Source organism: Micromys minutus, assembly GCF_963924665.1.
Source record: "Micromys minutus genome assembly, chromosome: 9".
NCBI lineage: Eukaryota > Metazoa > Chordata > Mammalia > Rodentia > Muridae > Micromys > Micromys minutus.
Window position 1 is genome coordinate 26,150,753 of NC_137978.1, and position 18,280 is coordinate 26,169,032.

Below are 18,280 nucleotides of genomic sequence, written 5' to 3' on the forward strand. Positions count from 1 at the left end.
AGCAGTTTCTTCAGATTTCCACAGTACTCCTCAGGGTGCACAAAAACTGTTTCCAAAAAAATTCCTTTCTTTCTGGTTTAATGAACATCCTTTTGTGGCATGCATCATAGGAAATCAAAAGGTATGCCTAGTCTCAGCCCTCTTAATGCCAGCAGCACCCACCAGGTTATAATGTCACCTGAATGATGTCACACAGAATCACCCAATTGTGAATCTACCAGACTGTGAAACAGTGCATTTGAAGAGAGCTGTTCAGTGAGGACATGTCATTCCTGGACTGAGGCCTCACATGCACAGGCTACAAGCGATGTCAAGGAGAAGATTTTACAGTTGACAAGAGCTTCAAGCAGCAGACCTGGCTCTAGTCTAGTAACGCAGCTCTTGGTGCCTGCTCTCCCTGGGGTAGTCGGGATGAGAATGGTCACCACAGAATCAGGTATTTCAATGTCTGGTCTGCAGGTAGTAGAACTGTTTGGGAAAGACTAGGAGGTAGTGGCCTTGTTGGAGAAAGTGTGTTGTCTTAGGGTTTTACTGCTGTGAAAAGACACCATGACCAAGCATATACAAACCATCACACGTGTCACTGGGGTTTTTTAGTTTCGAAAGCCCAGCCATTTCCAGTTATCTTTCTCTGCCTTGTGATCTGCCATGTTCTCTGCCATGATGGTCGTGGACTCTAACACAATGGAACTGAGGCCCCAACACACTCTTCTGTAAGTTGGGTTGGTCACAGTGTCTCACAACACAGAAATAACGAAGACATTCCCCCTCCCCATGGCTGATGACTGCAGAGGGTCAAACACTAGGAGCACAGCAGAAGCTGTCTGACAGGAAGGGCAGGTACGAGGATGACAGCACCTGTCCCTGTTCTTATCCACTGCCTCACCTCAGCCTCACCAAGTGAGGGGCTGGGCCACATCTCTCATTAGACAGTAGGAGGCACAGTAGAACATGATTTGTCACAACAGTGAGGTGGCTATAGATGTTTGCTGCTGGGATCCTGCAGTGCCTCTAGACTGTTGCCCCTCACATAGGCCCCTCACATAGACTGAGTTTTTACAAAGGAAGTTAGGGGGACGTCTCTAGGTGAGAGAATGTCTGCAGTGTTTCCAGAACCTTTGTGTGTGTGCGTGTGTGTGTGTGCCAGGGTTTGGTGGATATACAGGGACCTGCCCTAAGAAAGAAAGCTGCACTGGTCTCCCTAAATACTCCAAACAATTTCTCTTCTAGAAACAAGGATACACACAAGACCTCAGATTAGCCCATCTGAAGGCCACCAGCTAGTTTCAGTTTAATGATATATTAGTCAGCTTTTCTATAGTGACAAACAACCTGCCAAATCTCAGTGTTTACTACAAAAACATTTGCCACTCATGTTATAAACAGTGGCTTTAGGCCGCCAGCTGCTGTGAGCTTTGCTCAGACATCCAGGTGAAGAGAACGCTCCTATTTGAGAAATGGGGCCTCTCGGTAAAGGGAAAAGAGCACAAGCTTACTTGCAAACCAGTGCCCACTGGCTCCTCAAGCTTCTGTCCGATTTGACATAAGCCCCATGTCATTGGGAGACGGCATGGGCACTGCAGGAAGCCACTGGGCTGCAGGTGAGAAAACACACAATGTCTAGGACGCAGAGAACAGCTCTAGACAAAAACAGTCTAGATCAAAAGGCATGAAATCCTAGCCAGGCACAGTGGTGCACACCTCAGTTCAGCATTCTGCTGAGGCAGGAGCATCACTTGATCTGAGGAATGAAGGAAGCACTTGGGCTGCTCCAGGTCTGTTCGGTTCTCACACTCCAACTCCACTGGTCAGAAAACCAGTAGGGCTCTGTAGTCCAAGAATCCCAGTTTATACAGCCAATGCAGAAACAGGATGTGGCTTCATGGCTCCAGCCACCTCATGGCATCCACAGCATCCCTTAGCTTTCCTCCAGGCTGGTGAAGCAACTGAGTCAGTCTTTCAAGCCCTAAGGCCTTAAGAGTATTGTGCAGGGCTGGTTTTACTGCCTTGGAGCTGTGCCTTCTGTACATGCCCGATGCCACGAAGGTTAAGACTGTCACTGCATCCTGAGATAGTCTCTGGGCCAGGGAGTTACCAAGGCCAGCTATTCTGGTAACTGCAGTGGATGCTTTCTTCAGAGATGGACTCCAAAGATGTACTGGCCAGGGCAGAGCTTTGAATCTGAGGAGGGTGAGGCCCAGCTGGAGCTCAGCACTTAGCAAGACAGGCTCAGGGTTAGGGACTCCAGCAGCTTCTTCCCCAACAAGAGGCTAGGAAGCACTGTCTCTGAGGATGGAGTGCTGGACCCTAGGTCAGATGATTCAAGTGTGCAGACTCGAGGCAGAGGAAGTTGAGGGAAGAGACCCCAAGGTCTGGCTCCCATGTTACCTGTGCACCCTTTTCCCCTGGAGATAATTCTTACAGAAAGGAGAGGATCCTACACAGACCAGGAAAGCTGGGGTAAGGGCCTTCACGGAGCACCTGCAGGGAGCACAGCAGAGCGATTAACTGCATTATAACTGCCATTATCCTTAGACCTTCCCAGCCACACTCAAGGTGAACCTTTGGATGTACACAAACATTAAAACACAATATGGCACATTTCTTTGTTTGGTATTTATTACGTCTAGAGACAGCATGTTAGTCTCCCCTTAAAAACTGAGCCACAGCTTCTAGATTAGCCATCTGGCATCAGGCACACATAGGGATAAACATGAAACACCACAAAACAAGCTATCAGTTCATTCCATAGTTGTGAGTGACTGGTGTGAACCAGGCTCTTACTAACCTGAGGTTACAGTCTGTATACTAACAAGCCAGGTTTGGCCACTTGTTCCCATTGTGGTCACTGAATAAATCTTTCACCTTTAAAACACAACCAAAACAAAACAACAACAAAACCCTATTAATTTTGCTCTTTTAATTGGTTTCCTGAGAATGGGGAGCCAAGCCTGGCTTCTTGAGGTACAGACCGTGAGTCCAAGTTTAGAAATGAGGCCCTGTGCTAAGAACAAGACTAACATATAAACATGTGGTCCGGTAAGATGGCTTATGAGAAAATGGCACTTGCTGCTGTCCTAGCTGAGACTCAAAGAGTGGAAGAGAGAACCGATTTCCTTAAGTTGTCTTCGGACCTCCATATGTATGCCATGGCATGGTGCCAGCCCAAACCCAGATAAATGCTAAAAGGCACACTTTAAAGCAACAGCAATGAAAGCTGGGCACGATGGTGCATCCCTTCAATCTCAGCACTCAGAAGGCCGAGGTGAGGAATCTCTGTGCATCCAAGGCCAACCTGCTCTTCGTAGGGAGTTTTAAAACAGCCAGGGCTGTGTAGAGAGATCCTGTCTTGCGACAGACAGACAGACAGACAGACACCACTACAACTGGGTGGTGTAGTCCACACCTGGAATCCCAGCACTTGAAAAGTAGAAGGAGAACACAGAGTTCCAGGTCATCCGTAACTACATAGCAAATTGAAAGCCAGCCAGGGCTACATGCAGCCCTGTTTAACAACTCCCCTCAAAACCAAACCGAAGCCTGTAACCATGCTCTGGCTCCCAGTCTATCCCTGAGGGAGGTTTTAAGGACATGTGAAATGCACACCCTTAGCCCAATAAGGCACATCTACAGGGGTACAAGAAGGGCTTCCTCGAAGACACTATGCCTACATGTGGCTTTAATTTGGGAACGTTTCTGGTGCACAGTACAGGTAGCCAGACAGTCTGCTATTGCTAGAACATGATAGAGTAGGGCAGGCTGGAGAGGTAGGCAAGGCCCAGACCTCCCAGGCCTAGGTGTGTTGGCATTAACACAGTGAGTCCGTTCTGGACAGAGGGGCCTGGTACATGTCTTCAAGTTCTGACCTGTCTCTTGTCTATGTCAAAAACCTAAAAGTAATTACTGACGAGAGCCTTCTGAGAATACGGAATTGGTGTTCCTCTGAGGATCAGTCTGCTTTATGTTTAGACTTCTCAGAAACTTCTTAGAAATGGGATACAGTGAACCTTGAGAAAGGTCCTTCCACATCCTCCAAGCCAAAGCAGGCACACTGGGGACTTCTGCTGCTTTCTCATCTGCTCAGACCCTCCCTCCAATCCAGCCCCTCCCACCATGGCCTCACTGCCCAACAGGACAATCAGAATCTGTATATTCTTCTGTGCTCCTTTCTGGAGCTCACCTCTGCACTCCATTCACCACCCTGGATAAGGTTCATGTTCTTTAGCAGGACAGTCCAGTCCATGCTTCATGAGAAGTCAGCTCTCCAGCCTCCCTCCTCACCACACCCTTTCTTAAGACCCCTCCCCCTTTCTCCAGTACTACTTGCTTTTATTCTGAATGCAGAAATCCTCTGCCTCTGCTGCAAGTTGGAGAAAAATGGACCGAAGTGTGAACTTGTTAATCCTCACGGCATTCTACAGAAGCTGTTAAGAGGCTGCACCACATGTACAAGGGCACTCTGACTTCTGCTTGCATCCTGACTCAAAGTACCCTAGAAACATGTACCCATTCTACAGATGAAGGTTGAGCCCCAGAGAGGCAGAAGAGTTAGGGAACCCAGGAGTGTGTGCAATGTTCTTTCCATGCAATGGTGTCAGGAGACAAGTGCAATCAGAAAATGAAAGCTACCCCAGCTGCCTTCAGTTATACAAGCCAGTGGCGCTTCCATTCTGAGACAATGGCCTGGGCTGTCACTGTTCTTCGGCGTCCTTGGCCAACAGCTTGGTTTAATGGGCCAGGCCAGTTCAGTCCCACAGGCCTGTGAGAGCCGACTGGACTCTGGAAGGGGCCTGTGAATTCTCCCATCATCCCTTGGAGGCGCTCACCTGGGGTGCTGCAGCACCTGCAGCAGGGTGCTCCCAGGGGACACCTGGTATAGTTCCGCCGTGTCCTCATCCTCGAAGTAGACCTGCAGATTAACCAGGAGAATGAGAGACAAACACAGGCTCAGATGGCCCCACGCATGCTGCAGCAATTCTGAGAGGTTGGGAGGGCAACTGCTACGAGTGGAGAGCCTGCCTCCTCCACATGGCTGCAGGCTCTGATGCTCACATCAGCCCCAGCCATGCTACCCAGAAAGCTTGGACCAGCTGCATTCTCAGTGGCTCAGAGAAGGGGACATCCCATGTCACTCAGACAGTGAAGAGGCACCGAAGCTCGAGCCCAGGCCTGTGCAGCCTTCTGCTCAGTCCCAGTGCCACAGAGTGGAAAGCCACAGTGACACAAAGGGAAAGAAGAACCAGAGCAGGTGAGAGGGTATGTGTGCAGGTCACCACAGGGTAAGGACATTTCACAGGATATGTCAGCGCTCAACCAGGAGCCGGCCACCTGAGCAGGAAGAGAAGGGCTTCCTTAGCAGGCAGGGAATAAAGCCTAGTAAGTCAGAGCCCAACAAGAGTAAAAACGACGTCCACACATGTGGAGCAGGCCTCCAGCAGAAGGATGACCACCAGCTACAGCAGAGAATGACCCACTGTTTTTGTTTTCTTGTTGCGATTTTCAGTACTAAGGATAGGACCCAGGGGTTCACACATGCTAGGCAAGTGCTCAACCACTGAGTTATATGCTTCTTTTTATTTTTAAAAATAAAAAAGTTATTTACTAAATTACCCAGGCTAGCCTTGAACTACTTGTCAGCCTAGGCTGGACTCCTGCTTTAGCTTCCTAAGTGACTAGAATTATAGGCCAGTGCCACTAAGCCCAGCTAGGATGGCCTGTATGTGGGTGAGAGCTGGAACAAGATGAAGGGTGAGTGAGTCATGTAGAATGTGAGTCTGCAGAAGACGAAGAAGGCTGCCATCCTGGGACAGCAGCCAACATGGGGCTGAGGGTTCCATACAGGAATGTGCCAGTGCTGGTGGAAGAGGGGGACTGATCCAAGAACACAGCTGGGCACAGTAGAGCACAGCTGTAAACTTAGCACACACAGGCTGAGGTAGAGGGACTGACAGTCTGAACTACACAGTAAAAACCTGACTCAAAACACCACCGACATCCACATTACAAATATAGAATAAAGCATGTCTCATGGTGCCAGAGTAGAACTGAGACACACAATGTTGCAGACAGAATCCTTCCCCAGCCACAAGTGCCTTTCCCAATATCAACAGTATGTCTACTACACAGGGATTTTGTCTTCTAAATACCATTTTCCATAGAAACAACCAAGGTTCCTTGGGGAAAAATGGTTGCTATCAAAGCTGGGGTGGAGAAAAAAAGGCTCAAAGCTGGAGTACTTTGGGCCAGAAACAAGAACATAGAGAAGGGAGGTGAGTTACCTATAGAAATAGAACTGAATAAAGTCCCACTGACCAAGTTTACAACGATTTGGACTTAAGCACTACAGTAATAAACTCATTAAATAAAAGAGGAAACCATAAGTCCACTGAGTAAATGAACGTTTGGCTCAGTGGTAGAAGTACCTGCTGCCAAGCCTGATGACCTGTGTTCAGAACCCACACGATGGAGGCCAGAACTGACTCCCACCATAGTTGTCTTCTGACATCCACATCCGTGAGTGTGCACACACACACACACACACACACACACACACAATTGCATGCATATGCATGTGCACAGTGACTATGCAGTAGAGACTAGTGACACCTCCTCGGCCAGGTGGGCAGGGTGATCACCATCAAGAACAGGACATTGGAGCCCACCTGACAGGACAGAGAGAACATAGCAGCACTCCTCCAGTCACAGGAAACATGAGCAGAGAAGACAGGAGGTACAGTATCTCTGCAGGGGTCAGGGTGGGATGATAAAGGACATAATCAATACACTATGGGCTCCTGGAACCAAAGGAATCTTTCAGAGACAATCTGTGGCACCTGAGTGGAGCCTGAGGATGAGGCTGAAGTCACCAATCAATACTAGCCTGACCTTGATGGCTCTTTTGAGATTATGAAGACTGTCTCTGTGTGTAGAAAACATGTATGAAAGTAATTCAAGGCTGGTGGAAATCATTTGGTGTCTGACTCCCAAATCTTCTGAAAACAATTCATTACTCAGTAAACTCTGGTTATGTTCTATTTTAAAAATCTAACAATGGAATATGAACCAGCCTTATAAAGGAAGGCTCACATATGCTACAATATAACTCATTCTAAACTATGGTTGAGCCTTAAAGACACAATGCTAAGCAAAATAAGCCTTACATTGTGTGATTTCTGTTTGTATGAGGTCCCAGAGTGGTCATATTCATAGAGACAGGAAGTAGAACAGCCAGGGGCAAGGGTGGAGGACACTGCTGTTTGATGAGTTCAGAGTTTCGGTTTGGGACATGGATGGTGACGGAGAGGGACAGTAGTAATGCTGTGCAGCAGAGGGAATGAGTGAGGGAGCTTGATGTCACTTTGGGCCTACACTGGTAAAATGTTGCGTATATTTTACAAAAAAAAAAAAAGTAATCAGGGGTCAGTGAGATTGTTCAGTATGTAAAGTTCTCGACGGCCTAAGCTCAATCCCCAGAACCTACAGAGGGAAAAACCAATGGCCTAAAGTTGTCCATTAACCTCCACATGTGCTATGGCAAATCACACACATTTCATACACACGCACACACATACACACATGAACACACACAATTTTTTAAAACACTCAGTTTCTCTGTATACATCCTCCCAATATCTCTTATGGGAATGAAATAAAACATTTCCTACCTCCAGATTATCTGGGTTGTACTTGTGCTCCGAGTCCCAGGAGGGGGCTTCACTAAACATCGCCATGAGATGGTCAATAAACCTAAGGGAGAAGGATGTGTTTTCTGGGTGTCAATGTTCCATTTATACTCCCACAATAGTCCCTGGACACAATTCAGAGAGAAAAGTGACCTATACAGCATGACATCCAGGCTTCACCTACTTTGACAACAGTGCCAAGCACAAAGGCTTATCACTTGTGCAGGACATAGTCTAAGAATTGACCCTTTGAAATCATAAGGTAAAGGTACAATCTATATTTTTTGTAATAAACAGTTAAATTATATGCATGCACTACCTCAGATGACCCACCCAGGCAGTGATGAGCCAGCAAGTAGCCAGATTCATGACAGAGAACCCTGTTGACATGTTGGGGATAGCCCCTAAATTACTCTTTCCTTCTCAGCCAAAAGCCCATTTGTCTCTCCTGACAAGTCAGCAGGAGGAGCACACATGCAGGAGTAGAGGGCTGTTGGGACAAATACGTACCTGGTGTCCTCGTGAAAAGCAGAGATGAAGTCAGACTGCGAATACTCCGGGTACAGGAAGAGCACTGGCCAGCTCAGCCTGCCCTGCTCATCTATACTTAGCCTGGCTCCACAGGGGTTCTCAGAGCTGAGCCCATCCAGGAGCATCTCAGCTGGACCATTGGAGGCTGAATCCTCATCCTCACCGACGGACGCAGAGACAAGCCTGATGTTCCTGGCCTGGATTAAGATAAACACACACTTGAGAAAATCTTATTATGAAGAAGATGCAAACACACCTCACTGAAATAAACTTTGAAGCTTCCTGAAGGCCCATATGACCATCTGAACTGTCCTGGCACAGTGGCCTGGGATTCTGATACTCCTGTCACCTGCTCCCAGGTGCTGGGATCCATCACAGGCTGGGAGCCAAGCAGTCTGTTGAAGTAGTCCCCTGTACCACTGCCTATGATACATAAACAAGGAGAGATGATTCAATCTCATCGTTTATGGCCTCTGCCTTAAACCATCAATAAAACATGGCATTTGTACTGGCTAGTTTTATGTCAACTTGACACAAGCTAGAGCCATCTGAAAGAATGGAGCCCCAGTTAAGAAAATGACTCCATCAGATCCAACTGTAAGGCATTTTCCTTAATGATTGAGAGGGGAAAGCCCAGGCCACTGTAGGTGGTACCATCACTGAGCTGGTGGTCCTGGGTTCTATAGGCTGACCAAGCCATGGAGAGGAAGCTAGTGTACTCCTCCATGGCCTCTGCATCAGCTCCTGCCTCCAGGTTCCTGTCCTGACTTCCTTCAGTGATGGAATATTACATAGAAATGCCAAACAAACCCTTTTCTCCCCAACTTGCTCTTAGTCATGGTGCTTCATTACAGCAAAAGAAACCCTGACTAAGGCAGCATTGTACTGTTGAGAATAATTTTAATTTGTACTACAGTCCAAAGTACAGGACTTAACTAAAGGAAATAACTAGAAGTTTTCTAAAACATCTACATGTGGGGATGGAGAGACGACTCAGTGGTTAGTGCATGGGCTGCTCTCTCAGAGGACCCAGGTTCAATTCCTAATACCCCAACCCCTCTGTAGGCACTGTATGTATCATGTGGTACACATATACAATAAATCAAGCAAAAAAAAAGTCTATATAAAATATCTGGGTCTCTTATTCAAGAATGGCCAAATCCTCTCTAAATGAGCATCAAATTTAAAAACCTGGAGTATACTGTTCTGTTTGTTGGGCTGTTTTGTATTGCTTTATCTTTTGAGACAAGAGTTTCACTATTATTTGAAACTGGCTTCAAATTCAGTTTTTTCCACCTCTGCATCTCGAGTACTGGAACTGCAGACATGGACCACTGCATCTGTCTGCCATCCTAATGTGTGTGTGTGTGTGTGTGTGTGTGTGTGTGTGTCTATCTATATGTAGTAAGAGTTAGAATTATAGGCTGTTTTGCCTACAAATATGTCTATGGAGGGTACCAGATTCCTGGAACTGGAGTTATAGACAATTGTGAGCTGCCTTGTGAGTGCTGGGAGCCAAACCCAGGTCCTCTGCAGGCCGTGCACTTAACCACTGAGCATCTCTCCACTGTTAATATATGTTAACAGACTGCTTGTTGGGAGAGACGAGTGAGTATACTTAGCAGTGTTAAGTTCTCTAGGTTAGTAGCTGAAATGAGTGTGTAACTTAGTTGAGCACAGAATGAAACTAAAACTTCAGTCCAGGAGGCATCATCTGTCGAATGGGAGGCCAGCTGGGCATCAGGGATTAAAGAAGGTGCAGGTCAGACACATTCACTTCAGGGAAGAATCAAGCACTAACCAGCTTGGCCACTTGGCCTCCTAGAGGACTATACTCACTTCAGAATGCAGGACAGGGAAGGTTATACTATTGTTAATTAAAGCAACATCATAAAATGTGGCTTTCTCGGGTCATAATATAAGTTAGAGTGATGAGCAAGGCCCTGGCTCAGACACTATTACTATGGGAGGTTTTCTTCAATCTAAGATTAGTAATCCAGGAACAAGAATAACTAGCTCAGAGCATACAGACCAGCCCAGGCAGGGGCAGAGCTAACTGAACGTGGTGCTCTGACTCCAGGGTCCAGGGCAGGCACAGCTGTGAAGGCAAAGCACCCGAAAAAGGCCCCAGCAGGCCTCAGCTATTTCATACTCTGCTATCTTCAGACCTGTTATTGGGAACTCACCTTGATGGCCTGAAGCAGAGCCTCGTTCTGACTCTGTTCCTTCTTTTCTTTCAGCTTTGCTTTCCTCAGATCCCTCTCTTCCATCCTCTGGAAATATAATTCAGATGCCATCAACTCCAGGGATCTCTTTCTCGCTTTTACCCCAGCCTACAAGGTATCTGGTCTCTGTGTAAACCATGTTCCTACATGAAGACTGCCAGTAGCTGGTTCAGAAACCTTCCACCAAACATGCCCCCAGAGGTCAGGCCCACTGTCAGCAGAAATTTAAAACCTAGTTCTTTAAACAAACAAACAAAAAACCTTAATTCTTGTACCCCAAGAACTCAGGGATGCTGATAAGAGTACCACTGTGTCACCTTGATGGTGCTCCCAAAATAGGCTTAGGCAGACAAGGAAGATGCCACCAATAAAGAAAGGGCATCTCCATTCAAGGACCCCAGTGGAGTAGACAAGTTCTACACAGGAACCCCAAGTTCTCTAGAATGGCTGCCAAAAACCTGCATGGTCTGCCTTCTACACAGTTAAAATCAGTGAGAGAAAAAACCGCTCCACCCCGTCTGGCAGAAACAGGTGGCAGACTTTCTCCCCCAGTCTGCCCAGCAGCAGTTCCTGCTTTCCCCCTGGGCTTGCAGTTAATAGGAATCTGCCAACATCTGCTACAAAGGGAACAGAGAAAATGTGTTAGGGTCTACAGATCACATGGTCTCCGTTGTATATTATCTCCTGATAATGTGAAAACCTGCTTAGCTCATTTTATCTTATATATATATATATATATATATATATATATATATATATATATATATATAAAACTATTTGAAGTATATATATTTCTCATTTTCAAAGCAGGGACTAAGAAATATCAGAAACTTGTCCTGATTCACTTCAGCATTTCAGCAGCAGCAAAAGTAGTATTCAAGCTCAGGTTCGTTGAGTATCCTTCTAGGGCTTCTTGTCTGGAATGTACTCCCTCCATGTCATGGGCTCAGGCATCAGCTCTCGAAGTAAACCACATGGAATCCATTCACAATCTGCTTGGCAATGCAGTCAACCACTACTCTAGACTGTTAGCATGCACACTGTATCTTCCTGCAGTGACTTGAGACACAATCATGCAAACTGTCTGTGGAGAGTTACCAACCTTTAGCTTGTCTGCTTTTGTCCTCATTTCTAGAAGTTTCTTCTCTTTGGCATCAATTTGTAGTCCTTCATCACACCAGCTCACAGCCTCAGCAAAGTGTTTTAGTTCAAGATGGCACAGGGCACCTGCAGAAACCAGAGTCCTGTGGATCTTGGAACAATGTGCTCAGAAAGCACCACCCTGAAAGCCTTCCCTCCCTCACCAGCCACCAGCCAGCTCCAGGAGGGGAGACAGACACGGCTCTTTGTAGTTCAGACAAGGAAAGGATTTGTATACTGTAGATCAGAAATTACTCTCAATCCCATTTACTTAAAAACTTCCAAGTCTTCCTGTCTTTAAGTCTTCCTGGTATAAAGGACCCTAAGATACAACAACTCATCAAACAACACAGTCAGACAGGGCTAGAAAATGGCTGTCTTTACCTCCTAGACCTTGGACAAAGGCTATGTCTGAGTTTCAGGTACCTTGTCTGCAAATGGGAAAATAAACACCATCTTAGATGGTGTGTGTGTTTTAAGATTTGTTTTTAAGAGAGAGAGAGAGAGAGAGAGAGAGAGAGAGAGAGAGAGCACGCATGTGTGTTTACTGAAGAGGCCAGAGATGAAGGGCAGCCCTTGAGCTCAAGTCTTAGGCAGCTGTGAGGCACTGGGAACTGAACTGAGTCCTGTGCAGGAGCAGAATGTTCTGTTAACTGCTGAGCCTCCTCTCTAGCCCTCAGATGATGTTTACTATAAAGCAGGATTTCTTCAGCTATCAACCAATACCAAAGCCCAGACACATTTTTCTTTGTATTATAGCCAACTGCCTCCCTTTTACTTTTTGGTTGACTGTTTTGGGGGGATTGCTTGTTTACATTCTGGGATGAAATATGGGGCACCTTGTACATGGCAAGTGCCCTACCATTAAGCTATATACCTTGATTCCATTTCTAAATGTTTCACTGCAATCATGTTCAGTTCTTCTGATTAGCCTCTTAGACGTTCATAGAATTTATTATAAGGCCTATATGATGGTTTGAATATGCTCAACCCAGGAAGTGGCACTATTAGAAGGTGTGGCCCTGCTGGAGTAGATGTGGCCTTGTTGAAATAGGTTTGTCACTGTGGGTGTAGCTTTAAGACCCTCACTCTAGTTGCCTGGAAGCCAGTATTCTGCTAGCAGCCTTCAGATGAAGATGTAGAACTCTCAGCTCCTCCTGCACCATGCCTGCCTGGATGCTGCCATGTTCCCACCTAGATGATAATGGACTGAACCTCTGAACCTGTAAGACAGCTCTAACTAAATGTTGTCCTTAGGAGAGTTGCCTTGGTCATGGTGTCTGCTCACAGCAATAAAACCCTGAGACAGGTTGAGTATCAAAGACCCTAACCCGGGATGCGTGAGATGGCTCAGGAGGGAAAGGCCTTTGCTGCTGAGCCAGAGGACCTAAATTCCCTCCCTGAAGACCACATGGTGGAAGAGGAGAGTCTACCCCTAAGTTGTCCTCTGACTTCTACACACAGATCACAGCATGTGTGTGTCTACTCACATGCACATTGCAAACATAAAATAAACATGCACGCTTTTTTTTTTTTTAAAGACTCTAAGCTCATCACCCAGAATAAGCTAACTGACATTAAGAGCAACTGCTCTGCCAAGGAGGTCCTACTACAAGGTGAAGTGACATGAATCAGAGGCGAACTCCACAGGACTGCAGTCTCCTGGTCAACCCTCCTCAGTGCCTCTGTCCTGTGGCTGGGAGACATGGACCTACTTCCCACCCCCAGCCACAGACATCTAAAGAGGCATAACTTAAATAAATTCTTTAAACTGACTCAATGCAGTGTAGGGAGGCTCAATACATGATGAATAAATTAAAGTTTGCAAAGCACACTAAGCTCCGAGAAAGGCGAAGTATAAAGTAGTAAAAGTGCTGTTATTACCAGGTCAGACCACAACATGAAAAACGTGGGAATCCCCCAGCAGCAGTGTCTTGGCAGAGGCCCCACACTTATCTTTAATTAATTTCAGCATGGCATTTAATTATCTTGCCTTTTGATCAGCTAAACTAGGGAGAAAATCAGAAAGTGCTATGTCTTAATTAATTTTATTCTTTACTAATTTAAAATGAGGAGTTTCAATTTCATACATATCCAGCATAAATGGTAGAGCCTTCTAGGGACTGCTGAGTGGCAGCAGCCACCAAGAGAAAGCAGGACTGTCACACAGAGACTGCAGGACTGAGGTGACTTCCCCAGTCCACAGCACCTGATGAGTCAGGCTTTCAATGGCAGCTTTTGGTAGAGAGTGCCAGTTTTTCCAAATGATGGCCACATGGAGACTCACCTCTTATGATGGCTTTCAGGTGACCAGGCTTTAGCTTCTTGGCAGCCAGCACGTCATTGAGTGCAGAACGAAAATTGCCTAATGAAATGCCATTATGTAAAAGAAAGAATAAGCTTTTTCATCAAAATGTCACAGCATTGACAGACAACTTCCCAGACAAGGTTCAGGAAGTCAGAACAACTGAACATACTTCTGGACAAACAGAGCTAAGCTCATCAAGTCCTAACGCGTGGACAGCATCAGGCAGTCCAGAGGAACCAGAATGGCTAGCAAGCCTGTGAAAACATGTCCAGTGTCACCAGCAGCTGGAAACTAAAGTCAACCTAAAACTGGTGAGCACGTGGGAAAGAACAGTGTCAGGTGCACTGGAGAATAAGACAGCACACTGTGAACCAACAGTGTTCTAGAAACTATCCTCAAACATACTTGACCAGTGTGTAAGGATCCACGTGAAGAAGCAAGCTAACCAAGCTATCTCCCGTGGGATGGAGGTTTGAGAGACGGTTCCACTGAGTTGTCTAGACTGAACTCAAACTTGGGATCCCCCTGCCCCGTTCTCCAGGTAGCTGAGATTTACAGGGGCCCAGAAACTCACAAAGGAGCTCAGGACACATAGTACATCATAAAAGATGGAAAGCAAAGAGAAGGACTTGAAAACAGAAAGCAGAGGAAAAGCCCTGTGCTACCAAGCCACACTACAGAAGGACAAATCACTCAGGCCTGTGTGTCACAGGCACCAAGGACCCCTGCGATGGGAGCAGAGGCCGACCGAAAGGTCATCAGATTTCCACATGCCTAACCCTCTGCTGCTGATGGAACCCAGCACTCCCCAAACCTGGTGAGATATTGGAGGTTTACTTTAGGCAGACAAAAACCCACAGTGTCTGGACTGGAACCCCTGGGCACAGCAAAGAACTAAGCACACAAACCCCAGCCCCATTCTCCCACTCGGTTCTGAGAGCACCAGCAGCCACAATTTCCAAAAACAGAAAGCAGTACACAGAACTAAGAAAAGTATCAGTTTAAGAAATTTCATTGACCCATCTGCCTCTGTCTCCCAAGTTGCAAAATTAAAAGCATGAGCTGATGTAAATTCTTTTCTTTTTAAAAGATTTGGGGTGTGTGTGTGTGTGTGTGTGTGTGTGTGTCTGTGTGTGTGTGTGTATACACATGCATGGATACTCATGAACATAGAAGAGGGAAGAGGGCATCAGACCTCTGGAGCTAGAGTTGTGCCTGTGTAGAGGCAGTTGTGAGCAGCCTGATGTGTCTGCTGGGACCTTGGGGTTCTCCGGAACAGCAGCAAATGCTCTTCATGTGTGAGCATATATCTCTTCAGTCTTTAAGTATTAAATTCCTCAAATAATAAAGTCATGCTGGGGAGACAGCTCAGTCAGTAAGGTACTTTCTGTACAAGCACGAGGACCTGATTCAACCCCTAGCACCCTCATAAAAACGCTAGCTGTATGCTTCTCCCATATGCTTGGGAAGAGAGGCAAATGGATTCACAGGGCTTGTTGGCCAGATAGCTCAACTTTCTCAGAAAGCTCCAAGCAAATGAGAGGCTGCCTCCAAAAACAAGATAGGTGGCTCCTGAGAATGACAGGCTAACCTCTACCCTACACGTACACATAAAAATACATACAAACACACCACACACACACACACACACACACACACACACACACACACACACACACACACACCAATATATACAGACACATTCAGGAGAGCTGAGGCATGATAACCTACCGAGATAGTACTGTGCTGCTGCCCGGTTGGTATACAGGACAGCATTCAAATCAGGGTCTACACACTTCTTCTTCAGTCCTTCACTGTACGAAACCACAGCTTTCTTATAGTCTTTTTCTTTAAAGTAGTCATTGCCCTCGTCTTTATAGGTCTTGGCTTGCTCTGCAAAGAGGAGGAAGTAAGCAGCACGTCAGACCTTTTAGAAAGCTCACTGAAAACCTCTATCATGCAGTAATGTAATATGGCACAAGTTAGGTTTCTGTCAGCTTGACAAAGCTAAAGTCATCTGGGGAGATAGAGCCTCAAACAAAAATGCCTCCATCTTGATTAATGATTGATATGTGAGGGCCCATCACATGTGAGCAGTACAACTCCTGGGCAGGTGTTGCTGGGTTGTATAAAAACAAGCTGAACAACGCAAGGGGGGCAACCCCAGTAAGCAGCATTCCATGGTCTCTGTTCAGTGCCTGCATGCCTCTCAGTTCCTGCTTAAGTTTACTTCCTTCAGTGAGGGACTATAACCTAAATCTAAAATAAACCCTCTCTTCCCCACATTAATTTTGGTCAGTCTTTCAGCACAGCAAAAGAAACACTAACACAGATATGGTAAACCAAAGAGATGGAACCAACAGAGAAAGAAAAATCCAAATTAAGGATATGATAAAATTAGCATCAATATAGAACACAAGGTCATACAAACAATGCTATAACCACTTCCGAAGAATTTATGAGGTGTGTTACTAAGTGCTTTTTTTAATTTCTGTTTTTTTGGAGACAGGGTTTTTCTGTGTAGCCCTGGCTGTCTTGGAAATCGCTCTGTACACCAGGCTGGCCTCAAATTTAGAGATCTGCCTGCTTCCCCTCCCGAGTGCTGGGATTAAAGGTGTGGATCACAGATATGTGTTATTTTTAAAGGGGGAATTAAAAGGTCTAGAGAGATGGCTCAGCAGGTAAAGGCACTTGCCCCCAAGCTTGACAACCTGAGCTGGATCCGAGAACATGTGTAATGGTACAAGAGCACTCACCTCACAAGGCCATCCTCTCATCTCCATATGCATAAACACACGTATACACACATATACACGCACAGAGTTTTTAAAGGAGGCATATAGCTCACGTACCTAGCATGTCAGAGGTTCTGGGCTCCATTTCCAGACACACACATGTACATTTATCCCAGGCTTTGAAGGAAGACTTTAATTTTTATTGGGAAAATTATACTACTCCTTTTTTTACATTGTTTCATTCGCTGAAATGCAAAATGAAATTCCCCTATTCTCTCTGGTAAAAACCTACAAAACTACACTGCCCACTACAGTAGTGTACCTATTGGTAATTATATCCTTCCTGATTCGTTAGGATAATCTGGCATTCCATTGTAGTCAGGCCTGCGGGGCCTGGAACTGTGTACATTTCTTCAGCGTATATCCGAAGGAGAATGTGTGGAATGAACATTGACTCGTTAGCCACAATACTTTAACTCAACAAAGACGCAAAAGACATGCTAGTTGCAGAAGATACCTTCTGGAGATCGCTCATCATCAAAAATAATCGACTGGAGACAAGCCAAGTCAGGAAACTCCTTGGGGTCAATTTCTGAAGGCGCTTTTTTCATAAATAGGGGGATCTTGTCAAACTCCTAGAATTTAAAAGAATTAATGACATAATTAGTGTTGTCTACTGATTAGATCCAATCCCAGGAAACAACATCAAAGATTTTTTCCTCCCTGGTCTCGATATGCAAATCCTTAGGGTTGGCTGGATCTATACAAGCCCCAGCTTCTCCGGTGTTAAACTGGAGTATGGGATCCTGATTTCCAACTCTCTCCACGGGTGGTAACAATCACCTTCAACCGGGCGCTTTCGCGTTCCTGACCACCTTCACCATCTCCTTTCATCTTTACCCCAACCTTATGTAACCTGGGTGCTGCAGGTAAAACGACTTTATAAGAAACCATCCGGTAGTAGAACCGGGTGGTGGTGTGTAACAGGGCTGCCTAGCAAACCCTGTGGTCTTAAATGCACTGACAACTTAAGACTCAAAACCTCGAGGCTCATGGTTTCTGGCACTCAACACGGTGCCACAGGTTCTTTGGTAGTGAAGAAGTCGCGAGAACCACGCTCCTACCCCAGACGCCCCCCGGGACCGCACCCACCTCCTCCCACTGGTCCTCGCGGAAGCCGCCGCGATAAGGCTGGCTCTGGAACTTTTCCAGGAACGCGTCCATGGACGTATCATCTGTAGGATCAGGCTCGGAACTCTCCATGGCAGCTCGCAACTTCGGCACTTCAGTCTGGGGACCTAGAAACGCGCCGCTCCTTCCGGTGGCAGGGGTGCCCTTCCTTTTGCTGTCCGGGCTGCACGTGGCTATGCCTCCGGAGTTCCGCCGTTTGGGGGCGTGGCTTGCCTGGAGGTGTGGCCTACCTGGAGTGTGGCCTGACTGGGAGGTTTCCCTCACCGCCCAGCCCCACCTATCCACAGGCAGAGTTGGTTTGGCCTCTAGTCTCCTAGCTTTTGGGAGTGGTTAGGTAAACTCCCTTTTGAATCTGAACTCTTCATATTCTCTCTCCAACCCTGATGTTTTTATGTTTTTTCTATAAATGTTCTTAAAAGGTGACTTCTGAGCCAGGCAGGCCACATGACATCTCTGTAATCCTAGCAC

The 18,280-nt window shown here is 46.3% G+C and overlaps 1 protein-coding gene across 1 annotated transcript; it reads right to left on the reverse strand.

The window, feature by feature from the left end:
* Positions 1–1,312: 1,312 nt before the first annotated feature.
* Positions 1,313–17,896, reverse strand: TTC4 (tetratricopeptide repeat domain 4). Its single transcript, XM_080921951.1, has 10 exons — positions 17,774–17,896; positions 17,139–17,256; positions 15,618–15,779; positions 13,866–13,943; positions 11,541–11,665; positions 10,400–10,486; positions 8,193–8,410; positions 7,665–7,746; positions 4,827–4,909; positions 1,313–2,481 (listed from the first exon to the last, which is right to left on the reverse strand). The coding sequence occupies exons 1-10, from the start codon at positions 17,882–17,884 to the stop codon at positions 2,385–2,387; spliced, it is 1,161 nt and encodes a 386-aa protein (XP_080778077.1). The 5' UTR covers positions 17,885–17,896; the 3' UTR covers positions 1,313–2,384.
* Between the last annotated feature and the right edge of the window lie 384 nt (positions 17,897–18,280).